Source organism: Anopheles moucheti, chromosome X, assembly GCF_943734755.1.
Source record: "Anopheles moucheti chromosome X, idAnoMoucSN_F20_07, whole genome shotgun sequence".
In the NCBI taxonomy this organism is placed as follows: Eukaryota; Metazoa; Arthropoda; class Insecta; order Diptera; family Culicidae; genus Anopheles; species Anopheles moucheti.
Window position 1 is genome coordinate 13,742,714 of NC_069142.1, and position 16,517 is coordinate 13,759,230.

The 16,517-nt window shown below is 53.0% G+C and overlaps 2 protein-coding genes across 2 annotated transcripts; one reads left to right on the forward strand and one right to left on the reverse strand.

The window, feature by feature from the left end:
- The first annotated feature begins 1,097 nt into the window (after positions 1 to 1,097).
- On the forward strand, positions 1,098 to 1,989 carry LOC128306508 (26S proteasome non-ATPase regulatory subunit 10-like). The gene is made up of 2 exons (XM_053044040.1): positions 1,098 to 1,221; positions 1,287 to 1,989. The coding sequence occupies exons 1-2, from the start codon at positions 1,117 to 1,119 to the stop codon at positions 1,857 to 1,859; spliced, it is 678 nt and encodes a 225-aa protein (XP_052900000.1). The 5' UTR covers positions 1,098 to 1,116; the 3' UTR covers positions 1,860 to 1,989.
- On the reverse strand, positions 1,828 to 16,425 carry LOC128306507 (leucine-rich repeat serine/threonine-protein kinase 1). The gene is made up of 10 exons (XM_053044039.1): positions 16,366 to 16,425; positions 13,768 to 13,962; positions 13,531 to 13,696; positions 10,582 to 10,741; positions 9,721 to 10,518; positions 6,451 to 9,627; positions 6,249 to 6,372; positions 4,887 to 6,176; positions 4,150 to 4,790; positions 1,828 to 4,079 (listed from the first exon to the last, which is right to left on the reverse strand). The coding sequence occupies exons 1-10, from the start codon at positions 16,423 to 16,425 to the stop codon at positions 2,285 to 2,287; spliced, it is 8,406 nt and encodes a 2,801-aa protein (XP_052899999.1). The 3' UTR covers positions 1,828 to 2,284.
- Between the last annotated feature and the right edge of the window lie 92 nt (positions 16,426 to 16,517).

The following is a 16,517-nucleotide window of genomic DNA, read 5'->3' on the forward strand; positions in this document are numbered from 1 at the left end:
CCCAGTGTGCTACGACGAAGAGCGCATAAACATTCCAGTACGCAAGCTGCTATGGACGAACCGAAAGAAGAATTTCCATTCAGGAGTTCCAATCCACTCGATGTCTGTAGGTATCTTTATGCATTCGGGTTTTCTATGTAATATATTTCATGTTATACGATGTATTAGCAGGAGTTTGGGACTTTTTCACGAGAAATTGCAACACAGAGGTGTACTTAACATTAACAACTCCTATCCATCTTTATGTGATTCTATTTAACGGAATGATATCAGATTTTTTTTATTGACGAACGACGAAAGGTTTTCCCTCAAAACACTTGTCCACACGTTCGAAGCTTAGAATAAATAAATCTTTTATAGCCCTAGTGCTCTAAAAGTTTTCAGAGATTTGAACTATGTCCAAAAGCTCGTCCAGCTGAGGAGGAGCCTCATCCAGCCGGATTTCTGGTCCATAAAGCCTTTTTAGATTATTCGCATGGAGCGAGGAGTTATGGTAGACCTAAAGTAAGTAGTCGTGAGGACGATTCTCGTCCTGGAGCGGACTGAAAGAGTCTATTTAAGCCTGTCACACCCATCTGCGGATATCCGAACCATGCAGTAGTACAGATTTCCTGGAATGCTAGTGAGGCTATTGAGGAAACCACAATGGGTAGCTGAGACAAGTAACGTACGATCATTCAAGGCACGATCACCTGATCAGCGGGCTTCCTGCTCGGCGTACAATAAGCTCCACAAACTCCTACGATCACGAAACACTTCATCGAGAGGGGCCACCAGGCGGAAACCAATTGACGAAATACATGGCGGATGTAGAAAGATTGATTGATTTTACAGGGGTTTCCAATAGATCGAGATGGCGAGAAACACTTTACTGATGCTGGATAAACTGGAAAAACTGGATATGGAATTGCGTGCACAAATTAGTGAATGATTGAAAACTAATCACATATATTCACCGTTATTAAACATATTTTTTAAATCCTATTCTGCTCATCGCTTGCAGTGCGTGCTAGAGGCGCGCTACGTTTCCCGCAAGCCAATGACAGCGCTGGGCAATAGCGACTGCGATGATTGTTGACAGTCATTGTGCGGCCAACGGAACCAAAACATTGTACGATGAGTAGCCAAAGTATGTATTTCTACGAGCTGGTACGCAAATTGGACGACGAGGTAGAAGATACGCTGAGACAAAATCCAAGCCAGCTCACTGATAAGGACGAGGTACGAGACATCCAAGAAAGCGTTTGCTTTCGGACATAGTTTATTGATTGATTGAATATTTGCAGAGCGACCGGTTGTTGATCCATTGGGCAGCGCTCGGTGGACGGGAGACGCTCGTGCAGTGCATTCTGGATCGGCATCCAGATCAGCTCGATGCGGAGGATGATTCCCAGTACACGCCACTGATGCTGGCCACCCTCGGTGGGCATCTCCCGGTGGTGACGTTGTTGACAGTGCGCGGTGCCACCCTCGACCATCGCAGCAAGCAGGGCCATACCGCACTCCAGTACGCCTGCTCGAAAGGATTTCTACCGATTGCCAAACATCTGGTGCAGCTCGGTGCGAACGTGAACGTGCCAGACCGGCTGAACGAAACGCCCCTGCACCGTGCGTCCATCCGCGGCATAGAGGAGCTTATCACACTGCTGCTAGAGCACGGTGCCAACCCAAACATCCAGAACAGCGTCGGCAACACGCCGCTCCATTTGGCCTGCGAGGAAGACCAACGTTGTTGCGCGTTGCGATTGGTTCGGGGCGGTGCCTCTACCTTCGTTGAGAATCGTGACGAAAAAACACCACTAGATCTGGCAACGCGGTCGACGCGGACTGCTATTCAGAGTGCGACAGAAGCAAGTTGAAAAGAGTCGGCAAAGTACTTAATAGCCAGTCATCCTACAGTTTTTTCTAAGTAAGGACACCACTTGTGATGCGCATTTTTTTTTTATCACTCTCAGCCACTGTCAACGTGTTAAAATATATTTGATTTAACCTAAACACTTCGCATCCAGTTCTTTAATTTAATATTCTAGTTATTCGCTAATATCTAATATCATGCCGTTTACGCCCGATTACACTTGCTCCTTTCTTTATTGCTCGGCGTCGTTTAATGGCGTTACGGAATGGTGGAAACATTGCAATAAAGGTAAACATGGATCCAAATAACACAAGAGCCATCTTTGTCGTTACCTCATTGCCTTAAACGCCTTGCGCCTTCGCCTGTGCAGTCATTAAAATCAAGGTAAATCAAATCACAGACAGATAAAATCTCCGGAACATCCGGGCTTTAGATCGGTGCCCAATGTTCCGCGGACCAGATCAACGCGTGCATGTGGTTGGACCGATCGCGCAGGAGTGCCTCCTTCAGCCGCTTGTCCTGGGTGGTTGGGGTGGTGGCAATTTGGCGCCCGGCGCTTGCCGTTCCGGTTGCCGAAACCGTCACGTCCGTGTAGCGCTCGATCAGGGATCGATAGCCACGGCCGATCGTTACGATTAGCGGCGTGGTATAGGTGCCGATTGCATCGTACCCGGGCGCGACCGGTACGACCGGTATGATGCACCGTACGTCCTCCTCGTACGGTCGAAACACGGTCGTGGGCCGTAGGTTGCCCCGTTCCACCACAATGATGCAGCCCCAGGTCGTACCGACGTACAGCTCGTTGCCGAGCACGGCAAGCGCACTGATCTGACATTTGCCCGGACTGAGCCGCTCGTCGATCGCGATGCTTTTGAGACTTTCCGAGCACGGTACCAGCTTGGAGCAGTCGAGCTTGTTCTCCACCCGCTTCGTCGACGAGCGCCACTGGTACAGGATGTAGCTTGGGGAGAGATACGAGTAGACATAGTCGTCGCCGGATGCGTACAGCAGCGCAACGCTCAGTCCACGCACTGGCAGCGGTGCCGGAAAGTGCGTTAGATGATGCTGGCCCGACACGTGCGAGTTACGCAGCGAGAAGACACTGATGGCATCGTCCCGTTCGCCACACCACAGCTCACACTCATCCTCCGCCAGCCACAGTGCGGTCACGGAGCAGAGCCGTTCGCCGGAACCGAGCTCGGACAGCACGAAGCTACCTTCCGCGGACACGTACGTGCTCGGGATGAGCGTGGAGTCCAGCAGAAACAGTCGGCCGTTCTCCAGCCCGGCCGCCACGCGGTGGAATTTCTTCAGGTAGACGAGGGCGACGACCGGGGACGGTGCGGACGGTTCGAGCGCGTACGAGAACAGATGCACACAGTCGGCCGCGTTAAACGCATATATGTTACCTTCGGCATCACCGATCCAGACGGCCGACTCGACCGCGCACGCCGTCGTTAGCTTGATCGTTTTCAGCAGATGAGGCGTGGTCGGTTGCGAACCGGACGACCCGGAACCGATCGTGGTGGAGGAACCGGTACAACCGGGCGTACCGATACCCGCACCGGTACCGGAAACACCCTGCCCGCCCGTACCGCTGGTCGCACCACCGGCACATCCTTTCACCTGTGGGCAAAGGATGCGGTGGTACTGTTGCCAGCCCTTGGCCGAACCACCGACGATGTCGATGCGCGAGTTCGAGCACGGCAGCCATAGCTCGTACCCCGACACCATACCCGTCTCCTCACCGTCCGCACTGGTGATCATGCAAGCGATACCATCCATCACGCTACCACCGTGCGACAGCGATATCACATCGAGCAGGTGGGTAAACTCCGGTGCCGTCGCGATCGACACGATCTGGCTGGCCGATGGGCGGAGCTTCGGTTGCTGATCCCAGCACAGCACCATCAGGTCGAGGCAGTACGAAGGGAAGTGCGTTTCGCGGTGCGTTAACACCGGGCGGCCACCCTCCAGGATGCACTCCTTCACCGCTTCATGCCCCTCGAACGGTTGGCGCAGCGAGATCAGCTCGTACAGGAACATGCCGAACGAAAAGCAATCCACCTTCTCCGTGTACTCCTCCTCCCCGTTGTGGCGCATAATTTCCGGCGCCATAAACCCTTCCGTGCCGCCGAAACCCTTCGAGCCGGACGGTAGCGTGATGCGGCTGATGCCATAATCTGCCACCTTGATGTGTACGGCGTTCGATGGGTGATCGTGTCTGAAAACCAAAATATAAAATTGTTACTTGATAAAACTTGAAAACCCCCACGAATCACTGTCCAACTTACGCATGCGGTTCCGGAAACTCCCAAACCAGTATATTCTCAGCCTTCAGATCGCGGTAAATAACCCGCCGACGGTGCAGATACTCCATCGCTTTGGCAGCCTGCAGTACGAGCGCCTGGAAGCAGTAGGGCCCGATGCGGGCACCGCTGCGTCGGAAGTGCCGCAGTACCGCATCGAGCGCACCCTTCGGTGCCAAATCCAGCACGAGTGCTAACGGTTGCGTGCAGACACCGATCAGCGGCACGATGTGCGGATGGCGCAGGGTGAGCAGTACGGCCAACTCTTGCCGGGCGGTACAATACGCTTTGCAGGCGTGCTGCAGCGGATCCCGTTCCCATTTGCCGAGTGCGGCCTTGTACGCAATGATGGCACTCTGCCGTGCCCGTGGTCCGGGCGCAACCGGTTGCAGCATCTTCATCGCTACGTTTATCGTTGGCCCGCCGGTGGTAGCGGCCGAACCGCTGCCCAACAGGGACGATAGACGACCGGCCAATGCGCCGGAGGCAGTGGCGGACGGGCTGGTGTGACGGGTCGATTTACACGTTGCTTTAAAGACGAAACCAAACGCACCGCGACCAAGCAACGGTCCACGGTTAATATCACTCGAACGGATTAGGTAGTGATCGGGAAGGTCCATAAAGTTCTGCAAAGAAGGAAATCAAACAATTATTATTATTATTCCAACAACCGTACCACCAACCTGGTGAAGGACGAGGAACTCAAGTTCCACCATACTTACCACATCAGGAGTGATCCGACCCAGTTCGATCTCGCCGTGTGTTGGACACGAGACAGATTTTCGATCGTACGCCGCCAGGATGCATTCTTCCACCATCCAGGAATAGCTCGGCGAACCGTCACCGGCCATGGCGAGCGTGTAACCCTCTATGGATGTTTCGCTGGAGCTGTCGGCTGTTTCCTGGCCGACGCCCGAATCGCAGTCGGACCAGCCGAGCGAATCCTGCGACTTGCGGCCAGCTGCGCCAGCCATCGTGTCATGCAGTATCCCGGGCAGTTCATTTAATCCCCCGCTCGCTTCAACACCTGCACCCGTTCCGCCACCGCCAGAACCACCGTCCGTGCGCCGTTCACCACCGATGCTTAACCGATGCCGATGGACACCGTTGGCCGCGAACGAGGCACGTTGATTTAACGCCGAGCATGGTTTCACCTGCGACGGCAGGTTCGGCGCATGCCGTTCCTCGCACTCGCGCAAACACCGTGGACAGGGTACGAGACGCGTCACCAGAAACCGGCCCTCGGACGTGTGGACGAACCGGGTACCGAGCGTCGGGTACCAGTCCTCCAGCAGCAAATCGATATGGTCCACCGTGAGGGCAAGCAGCTGCGTGAGACATTGAATGTTCGGTTCGATCTCGACGGCGATCGGTTTCCGGCCATCTTCCACCGCATGTTCCACCGGTCCCGGCACCTGCACGCGCAGCGCATTGCACGGGAAGTAAATCTCCAGTATGGAGCTGGCGGTCAGATCGATATCACACCAGATACCGTCCTGTTTCAGCTTGAACCGGTTCATCGGATTGCGGTACGGTGACGTGGGGCAGGTGATGGAAATTTCGCGCATCTTAAACACCACCGTCGACGAACCGAAATGCAGGGACAGCCCCGTCTGCCATACGGCCCAGTGTGCCGAGAGACCGGGTGCATCTTCCAGCCCGGCACCGTGCTCCAGCAGTTCCTTCGGCAGTGGGTAAAGACCGCGAACTGCTTCCACCACCTGATCGTCGGCAAGCACACGGGTAATGAGCCGCGACCAGAAGCCGGACGGAAAGTAGGACATGAGCAGCAGTCGGGCGATCGAACGGTCGGGATGCGGTACCATCTGTACGTCGCACACGGTACCGGTGTTGGCGTCGGTTGGCGTTGGTGTCGGTACCGGTGAGTGGTCGAGGCTAGCCGAACCACCAACCGTCTGCAGCGGGTGATCGTACGATGGCAACGAAAAGCCACTGCTACCGAGCGGATTGCGACGCGCTCTGTTAACCCAACCTTTGGAACGTGTTGCAATCTACAAAATGGAAGATGTGTTTGTGTGAGCAAGTAGCGTTGAACACTGGACTGGATGAAGCGCTACACATACCTTCACCGTGACCATGCGATCCGAACTGCTATCCTCTTCGGTTGGCAGCAGGGACGGGATGAGTAGTGTGCGTGCGTCCCATGATAGAGCAACCTCAAACTTATTCAACAGGCTCACTATGTAGCTGTAAAGAGGTGAGACATTACATGAATACACTAAACATCTAGTGGCGAAGGTTGGTGGGATAACAAACATTCATTACCCTCGATTATTGTTGCTACCCAGGCAGGAACTTTTGAACACGTGCTGCAAATCGTCCATCTTCATCACGCCGGTCCGGGCGAACGGGTTAATTTCGCGCACCGTCACAACATGCGCCAGCATGTCGCAAAGCCACTGCGGATCGAGAAAGTACAGATCGCGCAGCGTCGCATCGTCGTAGTGCAGCAGCACACCGTTGTCGTGCAGGAACATGGTCGCCTGGTTCAGCTCCGACCAGTCGCGGAACCCTTTGAGGCCGCGCAGCTGCATCTCGTGCGTGACCGTCTGCCGGTACCGGTCCGCATCCAGCACCGGGTCGGCACCGTGCTGGCGCAGGCTGGCCGCTATGTTGGCCACCACATCCTCCAGCGCCAGATAGCTGGCCGGTACGCGCTGGTACAGCAGCGGTTCCTTGCAACCCGGCGGCCGAAGCGAGAACGCGGTATCGTAGATTAACCCGGCGAGCAGCTTTATGTTGTGACCGGTACGGCAGCTCACCTCGATCGAATCGAGCACACGCGGCAGCCCAATCTTTTCCGCATCCGACACCGCTATGAACCGGTCGCGGATGATCTGCTGCAGCTCTTCCGCTTTCTTCGCCGGCAGCGTTTCGCCGACCGCATCGTAGTGCGTGCCGACGATGATGACGGGTGAGTTCGGGGCCCGTGCCTGGATGTTGCCGAGCCACTGCAGCACTTCGGCCAAACCGCGCCGACCATCGATGATGCGCCACAGCACCAGGTACAGGCTGCGCTTGGACAGGAAGTACTGGTGCGTGGCGTAGTACTCGCGCTGGCCCCCAAAATCCCACGTGCGGAACACCACCGGACCGTGGTGCGATTGGCCACGCACCTTTTTTTCGCACACCCAGTCACCAATGTCGACACCGACGGTCGACATGTTGATGCCGCGTGACGTTTTCTGGTTGATGTTCCGATGCCCCATCCGCTTGGCCCAGTGGTCGACCGGTTTCTTCCCCCGCGACGAACCCTCGCTGCGTAGCTGCTCCAGCAGGCTCGTCTTGCCGATGCCCTGCACACCGACCACCATCAGCTTCATCCGTGCGTAGGGCCGCGCGTCCTCGTACACCGACTTCAGGTAGCCGACGATATCCATCGTCTTGTACTTCTTGCTCTCGATCATCGACCGCAGCGGGTCCTGCAGGGAGCAGCCCCGCGTGTTCAGGTTCCACAGCCGCGACAGCAGACCCATGTGGGGCGGCAGCTCGGTGATGTCCATGTTGCCGCTCAGGTTCAGCACGCTCAGATTGGTCAGCTCGTGGATCGAGGGTGGGATCTCCTTCAGACAGTTGTTGCTGATGTCCAGCATCGAGAGGTTCGGAAAGATGAGTCGCGATTTCGCCATCCCGATCAGGCTCCATTCGGCGTCGTCCGATTCGCCCAGCGTGGTCACATCGTCCGTGGAGAGTTGGATGCGCGTGAGGGAATTGTCCGCGAGCACGAGTGTACGCAGCGACTCCAGCCGCAGATGGCGCCGGTGACAGCAGACACTCTTCAGCACGGCCGTACGCAGCGAGGTGATGCTGTTGGAGCTGGTGGATGATTTCACCACGGTCGTCATTTCCGTACCGCCGTACGATGTGGTCGAGGCGGATGTACTGGATGAGGGTGTTGTGTCACCGCCCGGACCACCATTACTGCCCGTACCACCGTTGCCACCTCTGCTGCCAGATTTACCCGCACTACCGCCACCACCACCACCAACACCACTCCCTCCGGCCGTCCCACCCGTTCCGCTGCCATCGGGGAGATGTTTTTTCCCCTCCTGCGGATTGTAACACATCAGATGCGGATCGGATGCGGCTATCCGTGGTAAGCTGGGCCAACAGCTGATCTCGTTGTGGCCCAAATCTAGCTGCTTGAGCGACGCCGGATAGCTCGTAACGTGCCCCATCGAGCGCAAGCTGTTGTACGACATGTTGAGCCGCGTCAGGTTCACTGCCAGACAGGGTAACGCCAGCGGGATGCTGGTGAACAGATTGTTCGCCAGGTTCAGACTGCTCAGCTGGGACAGTGCGCTGTCGTTCCGTGAGTCCGCCAAGCGGAGCTCCTGCTCGGTTACCTCGAGCGAACGGGCCCAGATGTGGTGCCGCACCAGCTCCAGGTTCGTGACGTGCCGGTTGCGTGCCAGCGCTTCCGTACCGTCATCGAACGACGCGCTTGTGCCGGTGTATAGGTGGAAGAGCGCGGCCGACGCTACACTACTACCGCATCCACCGCTTTCCACACCGATCGTAACGGGTGAAGGTAATTCCACGCGTCCACCATCCAGCCCCTGGCCGGTACCCAACTCCGTGATCGGTAGCGAGGGCAGATCCTTCAGAAAGTTAAACGCCACATTCAGCTCCTTCAGCTTCGGTGCCTTCCACATCTCGAAGGGCAACTCCTGCAGCTTGTTGTTCGACACGTCCAGTATCGCGAGGTTGGGCAGGCGAAACAGTACCGCTGGTACGCACTCTAACCGATTATCCTGCAGGTAGAGCTCCTCCAGCACCGGACACTGGTACTCGGCGGGTTTTGCCGAACCACGCCGCTTACCATCGGGCCGATGCCCTCCCGTCAACCGCTCAATGTCTTCCTCCGGCAACGGCAACCGTTCGATCTTGTTCTGGGCCGCATTCAGGTAGCGTAAGCTACCGAGCGTAAAGATTTCGGCCGGCAACGTCGTGAGCGTGTTGTGCGATATGTCGATGCGGGTCAGTGCGGCAAGCGCTAGCTGACTGCTCTTCGGGTGTGCCCGCAGCTTCCGATTGCACTGCAGCACCGCTTCGCTCAGCCAGCCCATCCGTATCAACCCCAGCCGGCAGTTATTGCTGTGCCAGTTGATCATGGTGGCGGTGCTGGGAAACAGCGAGCTGTACGTAAAGTTACCACCCATCTTTACAAAGGCGAGCGGTGAGGCACTGTACTCCGCGGCCGACGGTTCCTGTCCGGTGAAGGCGCGTTTGTTAATCTTATAGTCCGGGTCCGGGTGGGCCTTTATCGAGAGCAACCGACAGATGATCGGTTCGTCCGCATTCTGCACTGCGATACCGAGCGCAACCGACTGGTCGTCACGGGCACCGTGCTTCAGCAGCAGCTCCACCATCGGTAACGATTTTTGGCGCGTCGCTTCGGCAAGCGGTACGTTGGAAAATCCGTAAATTTCATCGGACGATCTAACGGAAGGGAAAAAAAACGGAAGAAAGCACAATAAGCATTTGTCGCAACAAAACAAAAGCACTACGAAATGCAAATGGCAGTACACCTACTTGGGATCGTTTTGGTCTTCAACGGCGCGTGCAATCACGTTCGGATCGGCACCGTTCTCCAGAAGTATCGTCACCACATCGAGAAATCCGCCCCGTACCGCCGCTAGCAGTGCGGTTTCCCGTGCAGCCCCGCACAGCACGTCCAGATCGAGCGGACAGCGTGTCTCACCGTCTAGACCCGCACCGTCCTCGGATGGGTCGGACCGACCGCTTAAACTAAGCCGCGACATGATCGATTGGATGCCGAACGAGATTTTCCGGCTGGTTGGGCTGAGTGGATTGCTGCTACCGGGGTCCGCATCGTCCGCTCGCGGTGACGTTACCGTCGCTGGTCCACCGGTGCTGCTCGATGTCGTTGGTAACGTGTGTCTAACGCACTTTACGCGCCATTTCAGCAACGTATCGACGAGCTGCGGATTACCGAGCAGACAGCCCACGTACAGTGCCGTCTGACCGGCAACGTCCTGCGCGTTCGGATCGAACGCAAGCCGCCACTCGAGCTCACCGTTCGGGCTGCGGTACGCACCGAGCAGTTCGTCCACGTACGGGTGTTTGATCAGCAGCTCGACCACGGCACAGTGCCCATTGATGCAGGCCGCATGAAACGGGAGCCACCGTTCGACCGTTACCTGCTGCACCAGCTCCGGAAACCGATCCAACAGCATGGACGCCACCTTCGTGTGGCCATTGTGGACGGCTGTGTACAGAGGCGAGTACTTCGTGACCGCATGTGCCCTTCCGTCAGCGCCAGCTTCCAGCAGCAGATGCACAATGCGCTCGGAACCGGTTTGTGCCGCGCTACGCAAGATAAATGAAAATCAGTACAAGCTGGCAAAGGAACTGAAGAACTGGTTCGCTTACATGAACAGAAGTGTGTTTGCACCACCGGGAGCCATATTCACGATGATTTCTCTATCGGTACCAATGTTTTCCAGCAGCAGCTGAACGGCTGCTTCGTCCGATGCAGTGACAGCCTCGCGTAATGCCCGATGCTTTTGGCTCCGGATCTGCTCACGCGTATCTAAAAACAAACAAACGATATATAAGATACATTCTGAGAATTGCAGCTCTGCAAAGCAGTAAGTTTTTAGCAACGAGAATCGTTTTTGACAGCAACTCTGTCCTACGCTCACGGAAGCTACACCAGATCTAAAAACCGCAGCCGCTGGATTACATTACTATACGTATCGTACCCCTTTGCGGTTAGCGAATGACGAATGGTTACAAGAAATAACTAAAGACATAATTGCTGTCACGCTTGAAGTTGTGAAAGATGATTGATGCTTATAGCAGATTCGAAGTATGATTCAAATTAGTAGAACCTTGAGTAATCCCAGTACTATTAAATATTTTGATTTTAAAGAGTCATTGATATGAATCTTTATTGAGGAGTCATTCAAATCAGGAATCGACTCTCAAAACTCCCAACAGAATCCTCAGAGCAGTGACGGATCAACTTCCTTGAGGACTTAAGCTAAATGATGGTTGGTGGAAACGGAGATTCAGATTCATTCAACCAGCTCAATGATTCATTCAGATTTATGAATCAGAATCAAACTCACTCAACACCCAACCACACCTAGCAAAGGTGCGGTGTGTGGTTGCGACCATATTGTCTTTGTTACCACACATTAAACCGATTTCCCGGTGGAAAAGCGAGACCGAAGCAATATTTAAAAAAAAAAACCAAATCGATTTAAACATTTAAATTCACTTCCTTCGCTAGACGAGTGGTGGAAGGAAGGTAATATTAAGTACGCTTGTGCCCAACCAATCTCTTCAACACGTGCAAAATGGTGGGTAGCAACGGCCTGGCGTACATTTTCTCTCTCTTCCGTTCACCGTAACGGTGGCGCCTTACTGTTCAGTGCGGTCGGTAAATACCCTTCGTCCAACACTTGGCGGTGACTTCACGCGAGCACACGCAACATTTCGCCATAAAATGTCCCCGCCTTACAACCGCCTGCGGACGAGGGTTTGCGAGTGTATGAGCGTGTACTAAAAATATACGTGTATGCCCTTTGATCCTTTCTGGCCCGTCCTTTTTGCAACGGTAGCAGGCAAACTCCCAATCAATACGTTGGGAGACATAATGCGGGCTGGTTTTTTTTTGTTGTTGTTGTTTGAACTGCTTGCGGTTACCTGGTATTTTCCATGGTTCGATCACCTCGTCGACAAAGTAATCGCACGCATCAAACGCCTGCTCGGCACCGGGTTTCGGGACTTCGCCGAATTTCCAAGACATTGCTGGCGGACGTTGTAGTAATCCGATACGTCAAGTTATGCGCGGTTGTTTTTAAGGAACTTTCGGTTTGGAAGACAGCCGAAACCACACGCCGGCGAACGTTTTTGCACGATAATTTCCACAGCTTTTATCACAGAAACTACACCATCTCAGTGGGACGAAGAACTGAGAAACACTCCAAAACTCCGAACATCGGAAGAGCAACCAGAGATCACAGCAGCTCTTGCTTCCTTGTTGACACGACGCGCTCCGGGAGATGTTCGTCTGGACAAAACCACTCTAATGAACTCCCCACGTTCACCGGGATCCGGCGGTCAAATGGGGTACAGCCGGGAAAATACACACCACCCAACACGGGCCCAACTAGTGGCTGATACGTCGTTGCAACGACGGTAACGAGCCAGACTACACTGACGATGAACCACCGCAACACACCACACCTTCGTATCACGTTTTGTTTAGCGGTCGTGTAGTACTGTTGTTTTTTTTCTCTCTATACATATATGTTTTGTTTGCCACTGCCATCCGCAACATGCAATCCGGTCCGGGCGAGGGCTTTCAGGGGTTTTTGCGACTGCTGACTCGCGGTTTGTTGCTCTTTTCCGTGTGTTCTCGTGTGCAAAACAATATTACCCACAAACGCCGACACGACGGCGCGTTCCCACACCATCGCAAAGAAGTTACACCTCCGGTGCAATGAAGAGCGAGAGTGAAAGAAAGCAAAGCAAAAAAAAAAACAGGGGTACAATACACAGATAACGTGTCCATGTGTCCACCATGAAACAGATAAAACGGGGAAATATCCTTTTTTGCGTGGGTAAGTTAACCGAGCAACACTTTTTATAATGTTCCTTTGTTTCTGTGTTAAACATGCATATCTGAGAGGATCCCCTAGGGGGGATTCCTTCCTTGGACGAACTTCAACATAGAGCACGCTTAAATTCACGCCTCCTTTACAACAGATCAGGACGAAAGAGACGAACAGGTTTGGGAAAAACTAACAAGTCACGTTTTTCCTGTTTGCAAGCGCCGAAGCAGTACCGACGGAAGCCAAACGTTTGATTGCTTCCTGCGCGGTGCGCATGTCCGTGAGCTGCCAGAGCAAAGAGAGCAGCAAATGCCCAAGGGATGGGGAACTTTTGGAAAACTCGGTTCGTTTGGGGTGCAATGAAACCGGTTCGGCCGGTGAATGTCTGGGCGGGCGATGATAATCCCGAACCCACATGCGTCCTGATCGAGTGAACCGAGCTCGAATTACGAGTGCGTCGAATGGTCGTCTCCGTGTCGTCGTGTCGCAAAAGCAAAACAAAAAAAAAGTTTACAAGTGGCACATTCGTACGGGTAATGTGTAACTACTGACCTAGTAAGGCGAGTCTAAGACGCACAGATTCCATTATCTCTTAGATTAAATTAATTAGCTATTGTTCCTTGGATGGCTCCGTATGTTTACAAATCAAATGATAAACATTGCGATTCTCTAGGCGAGATAGCCTGGATGAAGTCGTACACAATGAGATGCATAAAGATAAAGCGTGCTGTGTGCCGTGGTGTTCTGCTATACTCACCGGCCGCATCTTTTAGCAACTGTACGCAAGCCTCATGTCCGCTCCGTTCCGCCAGATCCAGTGCCGTCAATCCGTTGCGATCCTTCGCAATAAACGAGGCACCCGCGTCTAGCAACACCTTGATGTTACTCACATGACCGTGCTCGGCACTGAAATGGAGGGCAGTCTGGAAGGAAGGGGAAAGCAAAACTTGCATCAAAACCGTGGCAGTGCCCACCAAAGGACGCCTCGCTATACCTTGTTATCACACCGGCAACCGGCTGTCGCATTTATGTTCGCCCCGGCATTGATCAGCATCGGCAGGCAGCGGGAATCGGCGGTAATGGCCGCGGCATGGATCGGTGCCCGGCCCCACGAATCGAGACAGTCGATCAGATGTACTTCCTCCTGCAGCAGATCTTCCAGCAGCTCCACGTTGTCCCACAGCGCCGCCTTTAAGATACGAAGTTTGCGATTATTAAGCCTGTTCAGTACGCGCAGTTCGCGTATTTTACGCTCAAACAGTCCCATCCAAAAAAAAAAAAAAAAATTCTGATTCAATTCCGGTTTCGCACATCCGACGCCGGACAGTGTCGCGGTTCTACTGTGCGCCACGCGTGTTCTAAACCCGCGCGGACACGGTCGCGAATTAGAGGCGAATGACCGCACCGGAATCATGTCGCGATGTTCCGCGTGTGGACAGTGTGGGAGTGTGTTTCTCCGAACCGAACCCACCGTCAAATACAATTAGCGCGCTTCATTCTTACACACCCGTGTTGGTAGGATAATGGGATACCGCTGCTACGAAGCTCGCCGATCTAGAACGGCTACGGTATGCGTGCGAATATATATGTGTATGGACGCAAATTCTAGCGCTACCTGAAGTCTTCTACAATGGCAGATGGAATGCTTCAAGCGGAACCGCGAATAGGAGCGACAAAGCGATTAGGTTACTTTTCACTCGTATCAATTTACGGCACGGTCGCTGGTAAGCCACCGACGTCCTAATCCCGTACCACGGCAAAAGGAAGCCAGTAAGTCCACATCGTCAGCTGGAACATCGTTTGGAATGCGAGCTTACCAGCATGGTTACGAGCATGGTCATACTGATCGATAGAAGTGTTGCTAATTTATAGCCTAAACTCTACGACTCGGATTCCATTTTAAGTTGTTGATGCATTTTCCCATTAACAAACCGAACCTAAAATAATAAGAAACATTAGTTCGGAGCTAAAATATTCATTATTTTGATTAAAAAAAGAGCTTCTTCTAGCTATCCAAAAACAAAAGAAAGCAACAAAAATTGGCTGGATAACCAATAAAACCGCGTCCACTGCTAGTTTGTTTTCGCTTTCTCTACACGAAATCATTAAGACGCGCAATGTTAAATTACATCGTGATGGAACATCCACCCACTCCCATAACCAGCACCTTTTGGTCTCACCATAGCATACATAAATCATACGGAAGCGAATGTTTCATCGTACCGCTTTCGCTTTGCATACACGCGGTGTTAATATGTTGCATGTCTGGGGAGGCAAACTGGCAAAGAAAGTCATAAATGCGATCAACCAAACTATCAGCTGGTTGCCAAGCACTAATGTTGGGTTAATCTGAATAAATCGTTGAACTGAACTGAATGACGCTGAATCTCTTTTCTGAAGGTTAATGATTTCTTCAAAAAAAAAAACGCAAAGAAATTTTTGAGGATTTTATGAATATTTTAAGAGTTGAATAACTCTTATCAAACGAAACATTAAACGCAACGCAGAAATACATCATTTTCGCTTTCAATTAATAGAGGTAATAAATCGTAGCAGTAATTCTGAACAGCCATGAAACGATTGCCCTCGCCGTTTGATGAACACCCGTATCGGGTTACTTGCGTGACCACACAGAATGGTCGATTAAATACAGGCAGCTGTCTTCGATTAAGCTCCAGCGTTACTTCGCTTCCCATTCGATCGAGCGGCTCGACAATAACCGGTAACGGAAGCCAAAGGACTGTTAGCAATAACAAAAAAGAAAGAACGCAAAATTAGACGAGAAGCCAGTTTTGTTCTTAAACGGGAAGCCGGATTCATGTTTCTGGTGTACCAATATGTTTGATTTTGCGGTTGCATCTCGAATTCATTTCCATTCCGATTCGGTTGCGCTTGTATCGAAGCGACTTGTATCATGTGGGACACCGTCCCCCAACATGTGGAATGGTCAATTGCGTGTGGCCCCGAAACTGAAGCGAGAAAGCGACCATGGGGTGGCTGTTTGGTGGTTGTACACTCTTCCAAAACTTCCCCCAACCTTCGCCTCACTCTTAATTGCCCTCACGCATTGGATGTGCTTGGGGTTTCGGGGTGACCACACCGGCGGGTCTGATGAAAGCGTTGATTAGATTACATTAGCCCACTTCCTGTGTGTGCGCATCCCTGGACCGGGGAGTTGCAAAATCCTTTGGCAACAGGGGGAAAAATACGATAATGCAGGAACATCCGGTTTGATTGATGACAGTTGATTGGTTGCCACAATTGATTGTTTCGCTCGAAGGGGAGGGAAAAACGCGTGCCGGACGCGGTGCGAAGGGAAGCTAAAAATATGTTACCAACCGAACCAAAATCAACCGCTCAGGGTCAAGGTGGGCCCCTACTCGAAACTATTTTTGGGAGGGAGGTGGAAAGTTTGCCAGCTTTTTTGTTTAATTCATCGGAGAAAGTGGCCAGTTTGCGCGTTACGCAAAGCATCCCACGTGAAAGCAGGCGTAACATCATTTTTTGAAACACATGCACACACGCACACACAAAACAACCCAGATCGATAGTACCCGCGGGATCGTGCTGGTACCGCGGACATGAACTTTACCTGATGCAGCAACCTGCCGGGAAACTCTTCACTTTCCGGTGACGGCGTATGGTCGGCCATTATTGCGCGTAGCGTTGCTTCCGGATGTTGTCGGACTGACTGGTAACGGACGGGAATTTACATCGAGCGGAAGCCTCGTGCTGGCCTTTGGC